Below are 15,540 nucleotides of genomic sequence, written 5' to 3'. Positions count from 1 at the left end.
TAGTTAAACGCAAACTATAGCAACACAGTTTTGACATGTATGTGTCACATCTCTATTTAAAAAAATAAATCTCTTGTCTATGTCTTACATCCGATGGTTTCATTTCGCATTTTCCTAAGCCCTTAAATATTAATTAAAACATTAATCTGCTCAATATTAGAGGTTTCTAAGAATAACGATGGTACTATTGCCCCCCGGTCTACCCTACGCAAATAAAGGATCTCTCGCTAATATGGATATTATAGATGAGTTCTTGGGAAAAAAATACGCTTTAAAATCGTCGGAAAAGTTCGAAGAGTACCGTAAAATGGGGTGAGTTGGGTGAAATTTGACTTTCAAACCTCGATAAAATTTTATTTTTACATGTGAAAACTGAATGGTGTATATAATAAGTGGTTCGGACGTTTGTATTTTAGTTTGTATTTTATTTTGGGTAGTTCCATTTCATAACTTTGACGATAAAGAGGAAAACCCACCTCACCCCGTAGTGCCTCGTATTTGGGGTGAGAGGGTTTTTCATACAAAGGTGATTTTGGAAGATTGTTGGATCGATTTTTTTTTTATTATGAATATTACTATAGCTCCATTTTAAATTGGAATACATTATTTTTGTAGCAGTAGCCTTAAAAACCCACCTCACCCCTCTCTTAATCCTTGTCTCCCCATTCATAACCCGTAGCTCCCCGCGAAACCTACTCACCCCGTTTTACGGTATCTAGAATTTATTGGTAAGTAAGTCATTAATTCATTATCTAAATACTTATAAGCTAACCTAACAAATAAAAATTGCAAACTATAGCAAGTGGCGTCAAAAGGGGGAGCGGGAGGGGGGGGGAAATGTATGCTCCTTCTCTCTAGCCTATCAGCTGGCGACGCTCTTGAACAATAGTCGTAGGTATGTAAAACAAGATCGATCGCCATAAGTTGATTATAGCGCCATCTATAATCAGACGCTAGTAATACAACAGTTTGACTTGTTTTCACAAGACAAAGAATTGATAACTCAGTTGATAACATTGATAACAGGTCGATAACGATTAACCAAATTGCTTTGAAAACATTCCAAATGCACGCCGCCTTTTTAGTAGGTACTTACAGATAAAACGTGTCAGGCAGCACAATCAACAGTCAATCAATGTCTGTCTGGTGCCTCTTCACACTTAGACTACCAAACCAATTTAATTACATAAAATTTTCTATGGAGATAGTTCGAGTCCCGAGAAAGGGCATTTAATTTTAGAATAGTTACGTCAGCCACACTCTAAGTGTGTTCCGCGGAACCCTAGGGTTCCGCGACACCCCTGAAGGGGTTCCGCAAGAATTTAGAACACTATGCTTTAGTCGCCTCGAAAAATTTTACTATGCCGCCACCGCCATTATAGGGTTCCATCAAGTATTTCGCTTTCCAAAAGATTATTACAGGTAAAAACTATTTCCAAAGAAAAGCATCTCTTTCCCTGAGCCAAGAGAACTGGTTAACCGAAGCGAAGAACGCCACAGGAGCTTATACATTCCACTTCCATTCTCCCTTTGCTAGCGCCACCACAACCTTAATATCTGGGGAAGAGATGGAGGAGACTAGACCTGATGGTGTTAAGGTAATTTTTAGGGTTCCGTACTCAAAGGGTAAAACGGGACCCTATTACTAAGACTCCGCTGTCCGTCCGTCCGTCTGTCTGTCACCAGGCTGTATCTCACGAACCGTGACAAATTTCTGTTGCCGCTATAACAAAAAATACTAAAAACAGAATAAAATAAAGATTTAAGTGGGGCTCCCATACAACAAACGCGATTTTTGACCGAAGTTATATAAGCAACGTCGGGCGGGGTCAGTACTTGGATGGGTGACCGTTTTTATAGATAATGGTACGGAACCCTTCGTTTGCGAGTCCGACTCGCACTTGGCCGGTTTTTCCTCTTAGCGATGATGTTACATGTTAATAAGACAGTTTTCATACGCACAGAGAACTTGGTTACGCAAGAACACAGTGGCCATGGCGTTACAAGAGGAGCGGAGTAAGACCTATTAAGTACTCCAGATTTCCCTTTCACGGGTCAACTCGATAACCTCTTTCGTTCGATAGGGTAACCCAATGGTTAGGTACTTACTCAAATTATGATTAAATTCAATCACCCTTTCTCATTGCAGGCTTGTGATATTCGATTAAATTTATAGCATGACTTGCGTTGTCGCGCGTTGTTGCGTTTGCCAAGCGCGATTTCAAGTGTGGAGTGGAACCTACATCTATAGAGTCTATCTTGGTCTATCTAATTTCTACTAAAGTGATAGGTTCTATTGCCTGTCTAAAATTAAATTAAAAAATGGGTAGGAAATGCAAACATAAAGTTTATACAATTACTTACTTGGTTACAGGTGAGAGCGTTGATTACAATAGAAGAAAACAAAATGACCCACATACAGAGAGAGGAAAACGGAAGAATCTCAAAACACGTGCGTGTGTTTCCTGCAGACTCAATGACAGTAGTAAGTTATAGCCGTTATGGAAACAAATATACTGTGAGACAAATTAAATAGTAGGTAAGTACATTGACATCGCCATATATCTAGTATCATCATAACTGTTCCTTTGTTGTTGTTCGAATTTAGAATTAAATATGTTAGAATTATGATACAGCATTCAAGCGTTGATTGACAGACTTTTTACTGGATCCCAATGATATTCAATGCGACAATTTTCCAATATAACTTTTAAAGTTTTTCAAGGTTACCCCTATTACCGGTTTCTATTCAGTGAAAGAAAGTATCCTGAGGAAACCTGCACATAGTACAAATAAGACTAGTTTTCTTTGTAAGCAAGATATATAATATTAATAAATTACTTTTTCTCAAACATGCAATGAAATATTGATGTTATGTTCCTTATAATAGGCTGCGAAGTATGACGTTTCAGGTGCGGCTAGGACAAAAGGTCGTTAATGGAATTTCATACACATCTTGAAGGCCTAGGCCGGCAAAGTCCTCTTTTTTAATTTTCATTTCACAGATATTTGTGACACAGCATCGTGGCATTCATCCATTAAAAAAAACTAGAGGCAGTATTTGCTTTATGGTTCGTAATGACACTCTGCCACTACGCCTATAAAAAAAAACAAAAAACAATGTTTGCTATAATATGCAGTTTTATTTGTATAAAATCAACATGAACTTAATAAATAATACATTCTATAATTTTATAATATTAAATTATAAATTTAACTACACAAAAAAAAAACATTTAAAATATTTCATCTAAACGTTAGCGGTAAAAAGGTCTACTCAAACACGCGTAGTTATATTTTTTTAATTGTTATGGAGGTAAAGTTGAAAAATATTCATTCTGTTTTATTGGATTTATGGTGCGTTGTTGATTTTTTGACTTTAATATGAGTTCCGACGAAATAATGAAATTAATTGTAATCGTAGGTGTTGGAATTGGCAGCGTAAGCAGAATTGATTTTAATAACTTGCTGCCTCTGCCGCCAAGTCAAAGACGAAGTATGTATATGGTTGCTTATGGCAATTTTATTATTTGAGAAACTAAGAAAAATGGCTTACAGTTTATTAGAAACAGTTTGTGGCATATTTTAAATGAATGTAACTACAAATTCGTCAACACTGTGGAAATTATACTTATTTACTCCATGCATAAAGCAACGATGTATGTGAAACATGATATCAACATGAAAGACTATGTAAACTTATGTGACGAAAACGACAGTCAGACGGATACAAGGCGAAAAAATCAAAGATACATGAAAATATACGGGTAGTAAAAATACACGTGTAAAACATACGCGTGATAATGATATAGGTACGTGTTGGTTATATTTTGGGTGTAGTTTACTTTTAGTTTTTTCTATAAATAAAACTTGAGTTTCGTGGATTTTTTATTTTATTTATTTAATTGCATGTTTGAGAAAAGCACTATACATACCTACTGTAATTCTTGAATTAAGATTTCTTATACCAAACTGCAATTGGGTATTTTTAATGTATGGGCTCCTAACTCAACTATAATATTCATTTCGATACAGTTTAGTCAACTATAATGAAATTGACCAATCACAGCTCGCCGCGATCAAGAGGACGAAACAAAACCATAGCTCAAATTAATTATTTTAGGTTGTATAGTAGAAATAATTGGTTCATAAGTCAGAAACGCGCATGTGATACCCTTAATATAGCAACATCCATAGACTACGAAAACCACTTAGTGTTGCTTGTTAGTCTCCATAGGCTACGGTGGCCAAAAACGAGAAAACAACTGTCTAAAAATTGAATTTAGCGCGGAGCAAGTACCAGGGCCTCATGAGTTACGAGAAGGTGTCGTTGACCAGCCTGCGTTGGGGCGCGGGGCGCGGCGGCCGGGGCGCGTAGCAGTATGAAGGTATCGCAGCTGCTTGCGAATCTTAGCTGTATACTTTTGGTTTGGTTTGTTTGTATGATACTACTAGTTTAAAGTATTATTTTTGTTGACTAGTAGAAAAAGTATTGTATACAATAGTGATATAACCAAGCTTTTCAATCTCGTACCCTACTTAGGCAACTCAGCGAGCTACGTTGCCTAAACACGGTACTCGACTGAAAAACTCTCTATTATATCACTATTGTATAAAATACTATCAGACAACAACATACACAACTATATAAGGTGCCGAGAAAACAGCAACGAGACACTACGTTTTAGTGGAATGATGATTATCAAATAAATTGTGAGACAAACCAACAAAAAAACATTATTTGCTGCCAAATAGAAAAAAAATACGAGTAGTAATTAGTAGTACAAGAACTAAATTAATGAGTAAACTATGTCTTTTTTATGCAAGTAACTAAGTGCAGCGTTCTTCGTTGTCTAAAATGTTGGTCCTCTAACATTTTGGTATGGCACCGACTTCAAAAACTAATTAATTACCTGGATGGTTATTAATTTTCTTATTATTAGGTATTAATTACTTTTTTGCAGAAAATTTATTTACGACTGGACAAGAATAGGGGTGGGGTATATAAAAAATATTTGTGCTTTTCAGTGGGTACGTTTTTTGAAGGCGGTTCCCTTAAAAAAAATGAAATTAAGTTATTTTGGTTTTGTTATTTTTAATTAAAAGTTATTGTTATTTTTTTATCTGTTTTTATTTATTAATTGTATTTATTGAAAGTTCTGCATTGACGATGAATCTTTAACTTCAAAGTCTTTCTGTACGTATAATTTTATTCCCTGTGCGCAGTGAGCACTAGTTTCTTTACTTCAACACGAGCAACCTTCCCAGAAACGGTTGTCGGCAGTGCGTCCAGAAACACAACGCCTCCATGTAAATGCTTAAAAGCCGATAGATGTTCTGTAAAAAAAGAAGAGTCCACTCATTAAGTTCTTAGTTTAATTTAATTTGTTCTTAGGTCAAATTTTATGTCAATAAATTTTACTGTATATCCTAGGGTGGTTCAAAAAACATTTTTTTTTATTTTCCTACGGGGCACCCCCTTATTTTGTTACACTTATTATGCTGATAAAATACACCAAGTTTCGTTATTTTATCTCAACTACAAGGGGGTGCTACAACACTTTGAAATTTTTCAAAGTTGTATGAAATCCAAAAAAAAAAAGTTTTTATTATTCAGAATTTTATTTAAGTATCTGGTTTCACACTATTTGCACATGTGATTTATAAGTTTTTAAGTAGAAAAACATTTTTATTTCTATTTTTTATAATTTTTCAAAAGTAAGATTTTTTGAATTTCGTCTAAAAAAGTCATAAAAACTAGAAATATTTTTTTTTTTTTACTTAATAACTTTTTAATCACACTTTCAAATAATGTGAAAACCACTACTTACATAAAAATCTAAAAAAAAATAAAAATCTTACTTTTGAAAAATTATAAAAAATAGAAATAAAAATGTTTTTCTACTTAAAAACTTATAAATCACATGTGAAAATAGTGTGAAACCAGATACTTAAATAAAATTCTGAATAATAAATACTTTTTTTTTTGGATATCATACAACTTTGAAAAATTTCAAAGTGTTGTAGCACCCCCTTGTAGTTGAGATAAGATTACAAAACTTGGCGTATTTTGTCAACATAACAAGTGTAACAAAATGAGGGGGTGCCGCTTCTTCTAACTAGAGTTTGAATTTTTCCCATACAAACGTGAACCACCCTAGTATATCCTCTCTCTTAACTATACAGTTTTTAAATGAATAACATATACCAACGAACACAAATATCAAAATAAAATGTCTCTAGACAACTTAAAGTAAGTTAAAAAATACATTTAGCAATTTCTTTATTACATATGAACCTATATTATTATATTATACATGAAGTATAATATAGGTCAGAATCGTAATTTTGTCTCTAATCTCCGCGTCGGCTACAAAGATATAGACTTTGAATGTAGTGTATTGTATCCATAATTTTGCTTTGCTGGACAATGTACATATAGGGTACATTAGATCGTCCGTTAGATAGAGATATTTTGCAAATAAGAGTCGTAAATGCACTTTACACGCTTGCAGATAAAAGAAGCCAAATGAGCTCAGTCAATGGGCTTGTCAAGCTGTCAAGAGTGCAAAAAATATAGCTAAGGGTGTTAGCAAAAAAGTGATTTATAAATACCAACTGGCAACAAGACCCTTGATGTCGTCGGCGATGACGTGGTGGCCTGGTTTACGCACCACGCACGCCACCACGTGCTCGACGTCATCCCGATGCGGCACACCCGTCACACACACGTCAGCCACGCCTGGGTGCTTCAATATCACTTCTTCCACTTCCGGAGGAAATACCTGGAAGGTAAGGGAACTGAAATATTTTGCTGACTTTTGTTACGAGTGACTTTACTTTTCTGTAATTCAGGATGTCTCTCTCTCTCTCTCTCTTCCTTCCTTGCCGTATCCGGCAATGGCGACTCCATCAACAATTCTTATCCGGATCATGAAATACCCTAATGTGGCTCGCAAAACCAAACTTTGTCTTGAAGATGCGGTCACACGATGCGCAATGGAGTTGTCCAGTCGAGTTGCGGGTATATGTGTAGGAGGGCTTAGGTCGCGTCTTGCGGATATGACGCTTAGCATCATCTAGGTCTTCCAGACGCTGCTGCTCAAATTGATCTACTTTCTTATGAACACTAGAACGCCATTCCGATCTTTGTAATGCAATGCCCTCCCAGCAGTCAGTCGGTATCCCGCAAGCGACGAGGTGGCGTTTGAGAACGTCTTTATGTCGCAGATATTGGCCCCCCTGCTTCCGCTTTCCACAGGAGAGCTCCAAGTAGAAAATTGCTATGGGCAGTCTCTCATTCTCCATACGCACGACATGGCCACACCACCTTAGCTGATGCTTCATGATCAGTGCTTCAATACCAGGCATCTCCACGCGACGTAAAACTTCCGTGTTCGGTACCTTGTCTTACCACTTTATACGTAGAATTGAGCGCAGACAACGTAGGTGGAAGGTGTCCAGTTTTTTAATGTCTGATTTATAGCTGCACCACGTTTCTGAGGCATAAAGCAGAGTTGGTATGTTGGTATGTGTTGGTTGGTTGGTTGGTTGGTTTGGTTGGTCTGGATGTAAAAACTGGATAAAAGGGGTTGGCCGCTCAAAGCTTTTTACAGATAGCGCCAGTATAGGTTTCCATGTCAATTCTACCAGTAGAGTAAAATTTTTTTTCGACCCTCTAACGTAAAAATAAAAACAAATTAAAGCCCTTCGAGTGCATTTTGTGTTGTAGCAACGCCTTACTACTGGGATTTCGAATTTCGATGGGACGTAAACGGCGATTTTTACAATCTTTAAAGGGGTGTATATTTTGAACCATTTCAGGTAGGTAAACCAAACTTTCAGGAAATACGTGTTATTATTACTGTTATTCCTTGCAATAATTAAAACAATATATTAAAAAATATCGGTCTCCATAAAAGGAACTCATTAGGGTCGTTATGTAGGGTAATATTGGACGCCATCTTGAATATCTCACTTCCGGTCAAGATTACGATCCGGCAACCGGCAAATTCAGATTCAGCGGGGTCTAATTAGGTTAAAAAACCCGGTTGCCAAAAAGTATATGATTTGCCAGTCGCATCAAGAAGGAGAGCGATTTGTAAATGTACCTTCTTAAAGTACAACCAATAAAATTTTAGCTAGGTTTTTTAAATATAATATTTATTTGTCTCTTATCTGCGTGCATTTATTTCGCACAAGTACTTAAATAAGGTCAATCCTGCTTCGTAAATACTGTAAGAGATCAGTAACACGCGACTTACCTGGTAACCTTTATATTTCAAGACCATTCTGTGTCTCTCCACAAAATAATAGTATCCATCCTCGTCTTTATAAAACAAATCACCCGTTTTTAAATACCCATCTTCAGTAAAAACGTTTTTGGTCTCCTCAGGGTCATTGTAATAACACTGGAAATAAATAAATTGTTTAGTAGGGACACCAATAACGGCATGATCGTTTCAAATCATATAGAACGTCAATCAGCAGCATACAGGATGTCCCTAAGCCATTGGACAAAGCCGAAATTTACGTATACATTAGGGTATTTAGAATCAGTATACAAAGTATCATCACAACCGGTATAGCGGTTACTTACGAAGAAATTAACAAATTACGTTTTTTACTTTGAAGCAGCCTGTATATGTTAGTAGATCCTGAGGTAATAAATTGTACGAAACCTTCTTCGATCTTTTTTTGATTATGTTTTTTATTTATGATACTAATTTTAAGATTTTGACTTTTGTCAAATGTCACCAATGCTGCACATTTTCGAACAAATTGTCAAAAGCACTGCCAATGATAAGTACAGTATGTTTCTTTTTGCAGTCGATTAGTAATAACTTTCGTTTGCAAATTTATTTATTTATTCTTTTGTTCTAATTTAAAAAATCTTAACGTTAGAGCATCCTGAGAAGTAACCCTACGTGGGATTTCAGGGTTTGTCCAATGGCTAAGGACACCCAGTATTATACCCTTTACGAAGTTATTTGTTTGTTTTTGTACTCCGAAGAGACGTCTGGAAATGACATGTTTTTGAAATTCAAAAAAAAATCGGGGTACTCCGAAAACAATAAGCCGTTAATTAACTCAACCCTTTTAAAAAGGTAAACCCTTTCAGATGAAAACCTTATTTGGTAACCCGTTTTTAATCTTATCTTATCTTTAATCATCATTCAGAAAACATATTGAAAAAAGTTTCATCGTACAATCCAATTTTAATTATTAGCTTAGTGTTACAAGCCACACTGTTTTATACAGATGACAATGGTATTTGAATTGAATTATAGAGTCTGTTCGGAAAGAGAAGAGTCGTGGAATGTATTGGGCCCTATACATTCCACGACTCTTCTCTTCCCGCACAGACTCTAATACTTACTGCCATGGTCGGACCTCTAACAAACAATTCCCCAGTGACATTTGGTTCCAGTATTTCTTTTCCAGTTTCTGGTGCTATTAACTGAAAAATACAGTGTGGATTTTTTTAATGGGAAAATGATATCCATACGTTAAGTATGAAACAAAATGGATTTCACAGCTCTATTAAGCATTTAATGGTAGTAGGTACTGGCTCCTTTGTTAGGGCCCAATGGTAAAAGATAAAAAGATAATTATTATTCGTGACGACCACAAAACATGTACGAACATGGACAGACAACAACAGCAAGGAAAGAAGAAATCAATAAGTGTGCATCACGAAATGGACCCAACTCAGCATAATGCTAGCTATAAAGCCAGCGCTGGTCTTCCGTAGGGCCCATTCGGTGGTGCCACGACAGATAACACTTATAGATACATATTAAAACATTGAAAAGTCATGAAACTTATCAGACCTTAACTTCATATTTAGGGTCAATTATTCCAAAACTTGCAAAAGGGTCTTCAGGGCCTTGCTCCATTACCAAACCGCCAGTCTCAGACAGCCCATACCCTTGTTGAACAACAGCGTCTGGTCGCATTCTAGCCTGAAAAAGTGAAGCCAACAATTAACGCTTAAACAAAAAATTCCATATTTCATGGTTTTTATCAACAGGTTCATCTGGTTCATTTTACTAAAAGGGGCGTTCCGAGAGTAAAGCATTTTGAAAATAATATATCTAATAGCAAATATCTGTGAAATCAGAAGCACGTCATATTTTAGAAACACTTAAGTATGCTATTGCAACGCTTAACAAGGCATCTTGCTTACTGTTGCTACGCTACAGTAGAAAATGTTTCTAGTTTAGTAGATATTATTTGTCAATTTCAAAATTATCCCGCTTTCAAAGTAATCCCAACGCACCCAATAAGGTGCATTGGGTGCGTTGGGATTACTTTGAAAGCGGGCCATAAAGGTACTGCTAAAATTGTGGCTTTGCTAATGTACTTTTGATGTAGTTTTCCATAAATTACCATAAATGCTGTGTGTAATGTTAGGTCTTGTAAAAGAAGACTAGAGTCTGAATCACACACCTTAAGGCCCTTAATGAGCAGCCAGAAGGTGTCGCAAAAAACACGGTTGGCTGTTCATAGAGGGGGTGTTGGTGCACTACACTTATGTATGGTAGCGAAAGTTGGGTATGGTATGGCAGAAGAGGCATCAGAGCCAAGTGAATGCAGTGGAAAAGAGAGTGTTGATAAGTGCGTGTGGTGTGAGATTGCAAGAGAGAGAAGAAGATAGGAACAGTGTGATAAGGGAAAAGTGTGGACTGAAATGTAGATGTACGTAGTGACAAAAATTGAGAAAGGTATATTGAGATGGTTCGGACACGTGGAAAGAATGAGTGAAAGAAGGCTAACAAAGAGAGTTTATAATATAAGGGAGAAGTAGAAGTGGGAATTGGAAGGGGTAGATCTCGGCGGACTTTCTCTGATCAGATCGGAGAAATCCTGAAGAAAGGCCAGGTCAAGAGCACCCTAAACCGGCGAGCGAGTATGAAGAATGTTATGAAAGTGCAGGAAGCGAAAGAGGTATGTCAGGATCGTAGCAAGAGGAAATCCGTGGTCTCTGCCTACCCCTCCGGGAAATAGGCGTGATTATATGTATATATGTACCTTAAGGCCCGCCAGCAGTTCTTTGTGGACTTTGCTGCCTCCAGTCTTAATAATGTCAAAGCAGGTCAGATCACAATGTTTCTCGTTGTGCATTAAATGAGCCAGTGCAGTCGGCGCCAACAAAGTTCCAACAGGCTGTGAAATCAAATAATTTAAAGCATGTAATCTATTCTAAGGGCTTGTGCACAAATCACGAGAGGTTCGATAGGCGGGGTGGGGGTCACGAAAAAATCACGACAGGTCACGTTGGGGGAGGGGGAGGGACGTTTTCTCGGTTTCGTTAAACATAAATCTTCACTCCGCACTTCAAAATAGCGAGTCTATTTTACGAAATTTTGGAGCGCGTGGCCTTAACCGGTCGGATAGAAAAATTTCATAAAAATACACGTCAGGTTATGTGGGGGAGGGGGGTAGCCAAAAACCTCAGCAAATATCACCAAGGGGGTGTCAAAAAGTAGCCGAAAACACCTCGCGTGATTTGTGCACAACCCCTAAGTTACCTAAGTGTTCCGACCATAAATTCTAAAAAAACATGTTTTGGCCCATATGGAAATGCACGGTTATTAGAATGAATGGAAGAGCAAATAGTGGAGAGCATCGTACTAATGTTAAGGTCATCGTGTGCAAGGTACTAACCTTATACTTATTAATAATATCAATGATATGTTCCGTAGTGGCCGGAGCGGAGGATTGCACCTTGATGTGGTTGATCGGCATTAGGAGAGCGTTGAAGAAACCTGATATCCAGTGCAGAGTAGACGGGTTCAGAGCTGCTTTGCGCTCACTAGAAATTACAGTAATAATTGGATCGCTTATACAATTTTATATTTCAGATATTTATACGTTAAATAAGTGGGTAATCTGACTATTTAAAACCAGGGTATCAGACCAAGCGTCAAAAGTATCTAGGTACCATTCTCTAATAGCTTAACAAAGGGAGATATGAGATATGTTTCTACCTATTACAATAATAGAACAATTAAATTGATGCAGATACTTTTGAACGCGAACTGTCCAAATATATCTCTATTTGGAAAAGTAATAGTTCATGCACTACTATTGATGCTGAATGATTTAAATAGTATTATTGAAACTTCGATGTAGTGGTGCTGGCGAAGTGGGCCCTCGCCCTTGGCCTCGCACTTAAAGGGGCCTCGCAATGGTGATAGAATATTTAAGTCTCCTAAGTTACATCTTTTCTTATTCTGCGGCTGCTGAAGTGGTGGAGTATGTACACCAGAAGACCGGCTACACACTGAGGGTGTTCCAGCTTCGATCGCGCCACTACGTGCACTTCAACTCTTTTGTGGTGCACAAAAGAGTGCGCCAACTTCTGGCCGAAAGGTGTCGTGTTTCAGAGGTTCCGGGGCAAACTGCCGAATCTGACACAAAAGCAGCCGATGCAACGGAGCCACGGCGTTTTGTCGACTAAATAGTGTTTAGTTTTAAGGTTTTAAAATACATAATATGTATGTTAGTCTGTAAGGTATTTGTAATATGGCCAATATGGGCCTTATTACCTGATTTAAATTTCTAAATAAATAAATTAGTATTTCTAAGGTATCTCACCCATTTTTAGGTTCCTTATAGCTATAGAACTCTGTCATAAGAAACAAGTGTGGGTGTGTGAGTGCCACTATTTTTGGCTGTCCGGTGCTTCCACTTGTACCGACAAGCCAGCAGTACACTTCGTCAGTATTGAAAGTAGCGACTCTGAAAAAAAAAACAAATCAATATATTTGTATTTTACTTACTCACATTGCAAATGTTACTGTACGTTGAAATTATAGATCGCTAAAAGTACAAAATAATAGATTTTTCAGTCCTCCTGGACCTCGATTTCGCTCCAAAGTTAATAACTACAGTATGCTCAGTTAAAATGTAATAATGCTCAGGTAGCCAGTATATCACCGGATTACGGATTTTAATACATAATCAGAGTACCTAATCAAACACTCCCATTAGTTAATATATCCGTTGAAATAAGAAATAATTCTTTTCTATTAAAAGTAACGGCTCTGTGAGTTGCGTAGGGCTCCTTAATCCATATGACTCGGCCACTTTGAAAAACTGAATCGTCAAAAACTGTGTGTCTTATGGATACACAACGTGACAAGAAGCTGAGTGAGGACCTTTTGGCACAAATATTTTTGTTCTAAATTAATTTTAGTTTTGTGTTATTTATTATTTGTGCTAATAAACATTTCTTATTCTTATTCTTATAATAATAACTTGACAGGAGACAAATAGAATAAACAACGTACTTACTGGAACTCGTCCTCTCGCTGCGGAACCTGGTGAGTTTCCATGAATTTTGCCAAGGAATACTCGCCACCGCCAAATGTAACAATTTTGGTGCTCAAATTCAGTTCTTGGATCGCATTTTTGTACTCGTCCAACATTGGGTATTCGCAAAAAGCTATTTTAGGTTTTATTAAGGTAAAATAATGCTTCAGTTCATCTGAAAAGTGATTTTTTATAAAATTTTAGTGTTTTTTTTTATAGTTTCTAAATACGTAGGTAGGTTTGTCAGTTTTGAAGCTTTTATTTCACTTATTCCGTAACAAAAGTATAAAACAAATTCTCAACATTTGTAACAATTCATTAGATTAGGTATAAGAGATAAGGATGACTCACATTATCGACCGGGCCGTGTCCGGGCCGGAGATTCATAAAAAACGAAGCTCCGGAAGCTCCGGCCCGGACACAGCCCGGTCTAACATGAGTCATCCTATAATGATACAAGTTCCTTGTGAAGGATCTTAGACCCAAAAATCTCTTTATTACCCGCGTGTGTATTCATTCGATTCACCTCTTCAGATCTACACTCAGCAGCAGAAGTTTCTAAGCGCGCGAGGTGTTCAATTTTACCTTGACACGCTCTTATTCTCGTAACAATAAAGTCGCGTGAAGATCATTTAAAACACCTCGCCCGCTTAGCAACTTCTGCTGCTGACTGTGTACAAGCACTTACTGCATTTAAGGGCCGAGTCGAACCCGGCTACAGGTAACCCGTTCATCATTCCCGCGTATAAAGGGATGTGCACGTCGAGATGGTTCCTTCCACCTATCACAATGGTATCGCCCGGTACCAGACCGAGCTTACTGAAGCATTGCGCCAGCCGAATGCTTCGGGACAGCACTGATGCACATGTTTCTTCTTGACCTGACGCTGCATCTATCTGAGGAAAACCACTGAACAAATAAATAAATAAGACACTTCCTACAAAACCGAAGTTTGACAGTGATTCAGGGACGAATCAATCCTTCCCTTTCTAATTTAGAGCTGTTTCCCATTGGCGTCCAGTTTTTTGCGGGTACGGTTTTTTGCAGGATCCAGTTTTCTGTAGTATGCACGCAGGATCCCGCAAACAGAATCCTCGTGTGAAAGTTACTATATTAGCACCTATACTACTAAAACGGGATCCTGCAAAAAACCGTACCCGCAAAAAACTGGACGTCAGTGGGAAACAGCTCTTATGGCACTATCCCTTTCGGCTATTTAGGTTTGTCAGAATTCAAGTCGTTATCTTATCTGTGGTCGTGCACGCAAAGGGACGTCAAGTTGTGCCAACCCTAATAATTGCTCGGAGCAATGCTGAGCCGAACGGACCGGAGCCGAGAATGCCCGAAAGGAGGACTGTCTCCCCACTGGCTAGACACAGATATTTCAAGGTCACTGTATTTATTTCAATACGAGACTAATGACTGTCGAACTAGTCTACGTGACAGCTTGATAATCTGCTAGGAAATAAGCTTATACATATTGTAAAAAGTTTTAAGGCATAAAGACTTACTTGACAAATCTCATCGGCTCTCCTTCGCATGACATCCACAAAAAAGTGTCCCAAATGATTACTGTCGCATCTTCTTTTCCATTCAACAACCATTTTTATGGTTATATTAACGTATTCAACAACGGAGCTGGAACAGTCGTAGTCGAAACCGGCCGAGAGAGTAATAAAACTAATAAAAGTGTGCTGGTTTATTGAGATAATATATTATTTTTCAAGCAGACGCTTTATCTATACGCGAGTCTCCACATTGGCTAGATATGGAGTAATGCAGAGATTACACATGTGATAAAGAAAGAAATATAATTTAAGGCCAGTAACCTGAGCGGGGGTATATAATAATAATAATAATTCAGCCTATATATAATAATATATATACGTCCCACTGCTGGGCACAGGCCTCCTCTCATGCGCGAGAGGGCTTGGGCTATAGTCCCCCCGCTAGCCCAATGCGAATTGGGGACTTCACATACACCTTTGAATTTTTTCGCAGATGTATGCAGGTTTCCTCGCTATGTTTTCCTTCACCGAAAATGATATTTCGGACATACCTAAGTTCCGAAAAACTCATTGGTACGAACCAGGATTTGAACCCACGACCTCCGGATTGAAAGTCGGACGTCATATCCACTCGGCGACCACTGCTTCCACCGCAGCGGAGGTATATTTCCAAATAATATAATAACCAGTTTCGTAAGACAGAGGTGTATGC

The 15,540-nt window shown here is 37.7% G+C and overlaps 2 protein-coding genes across 2 annotated transcripts; one reads left to right on the top strand and one right to left on the bottom strand.

Moving 5' to 3' along the window:
* The first annotated feature begins 212 nt into the window (after nt 1–212).
* On the top strand, nt 213–4,719 carry LOC134800320 (fatty acid-binding protein homolog 5-like). Its single transcript, XM_063772820.1, has 4 exons — nt 213–302; nt 1,423–1,598; nt 2,375–2,485; nt 4,628–4,719. Exons 1-4 carry the CDS (start codon nt 233–235, stop codon nt 4,649–4,651), a joined length of 381 nt encoding a protein of 126 aa, XP_063628890.1. The 5' UTR covers nt 213–232; the 3' UTR covers nt 4,652–4,719.
* A 461-nt stretch (nt 4,720–5,180) lies between these two features.
* On the bottom strand, nt 5,181–14,968 carry LOC134800191 (luciferin 4-monooxygenase-like). The gene is made up of 11 exons (XM_063772681.1): nt 14,832–14,968; nt 14,009–14,216; nt 13,303–13,495; nt 12,604–12,747; nt 11,671–11,818; nt 11,035–11,169; nt 9,834–9,965; nt 9,380–9,460; nt 8,265–8,411; nt 6,620–6,785; nt 5,181–5,337 (listed from the first exon to the last, which is right to left on the bottom strand). The coding sequence occupies exons 1-11, from the start codon at nt 14,922–14,924 to the stop codon at nt 5,210–5,212; spliced, it is 1,575 nt and encodes a 524-aa protein (XP_063628751.1). The 5' UTR covers nt 14,925–14,968; the 3' UTR covers nt 5,181–5,209.
* Nucleotides 14,969–15,540: the final 572 nt, after the last annotated feature.

Source organism: Cydia splendana, chromosome 19, assembly GCF_910591565.1.
Source record: "Cydia splendana chromosome 19, ilCydSple1.2, whole genome shotgun sequence".
Lineage (NCBI taxonomy): Eukaryota > Metazoa > Arthropoda > Insecta > Lepidoptera > Tortricidae > Cydia > Cydia splendana.
Note: the sequence above shows the minus strand (reverse complement) of the source record. Positions and strands in the feature narration are given on the sequence as shown.

Excerpts from the sequence above, each read along its gene's own strand:
- LOC134800320 (XM_063772820.1), top strand. The coding sequence starts at position 233 with ATGGATATTATAGATGAGTTCTTGGGAAAAAAATACGCTTTAAAATCG. Across the intron at positions 303-1,422 it reads GGAAAAGTTCGAAGAGTACC|GTAAAAACTATTTCCAAAGA; the intron begins GTAAAATGGGGT and ends AGATTATTACAG. Across the intron at positions 2,486-4,627 it reads CTGCAGACTCAATGACAGTA|ACAACAACATACACAACTAT; the intron begins GTAAGTTATAGC and ends AAATACTATCAG.
- LOC134800191 (XM_063772681.1), bottom strand. The coding sequence starts at position 14,924 with ATGGTTGTTGAATGGAAAAGAAGATGCGACAGTAATCATTTGGGACAC. Across the intron at positions 14,217-14,831 it reads GAGCCGATGAGATTTGTCAA|ATAGATGCAGCGTCAGGTCA; the intron begins GTAAGTCTTTAT and ends GGTTTTCCTCAG. Across the intron at positions 11,819-12,603 it reads TATAAGGAACCTAAAAATGG|TGAGCGCAAAGCAGCTCTGA; the intron begins GTGAGATACCTT and ends TGTAATTTCTAG.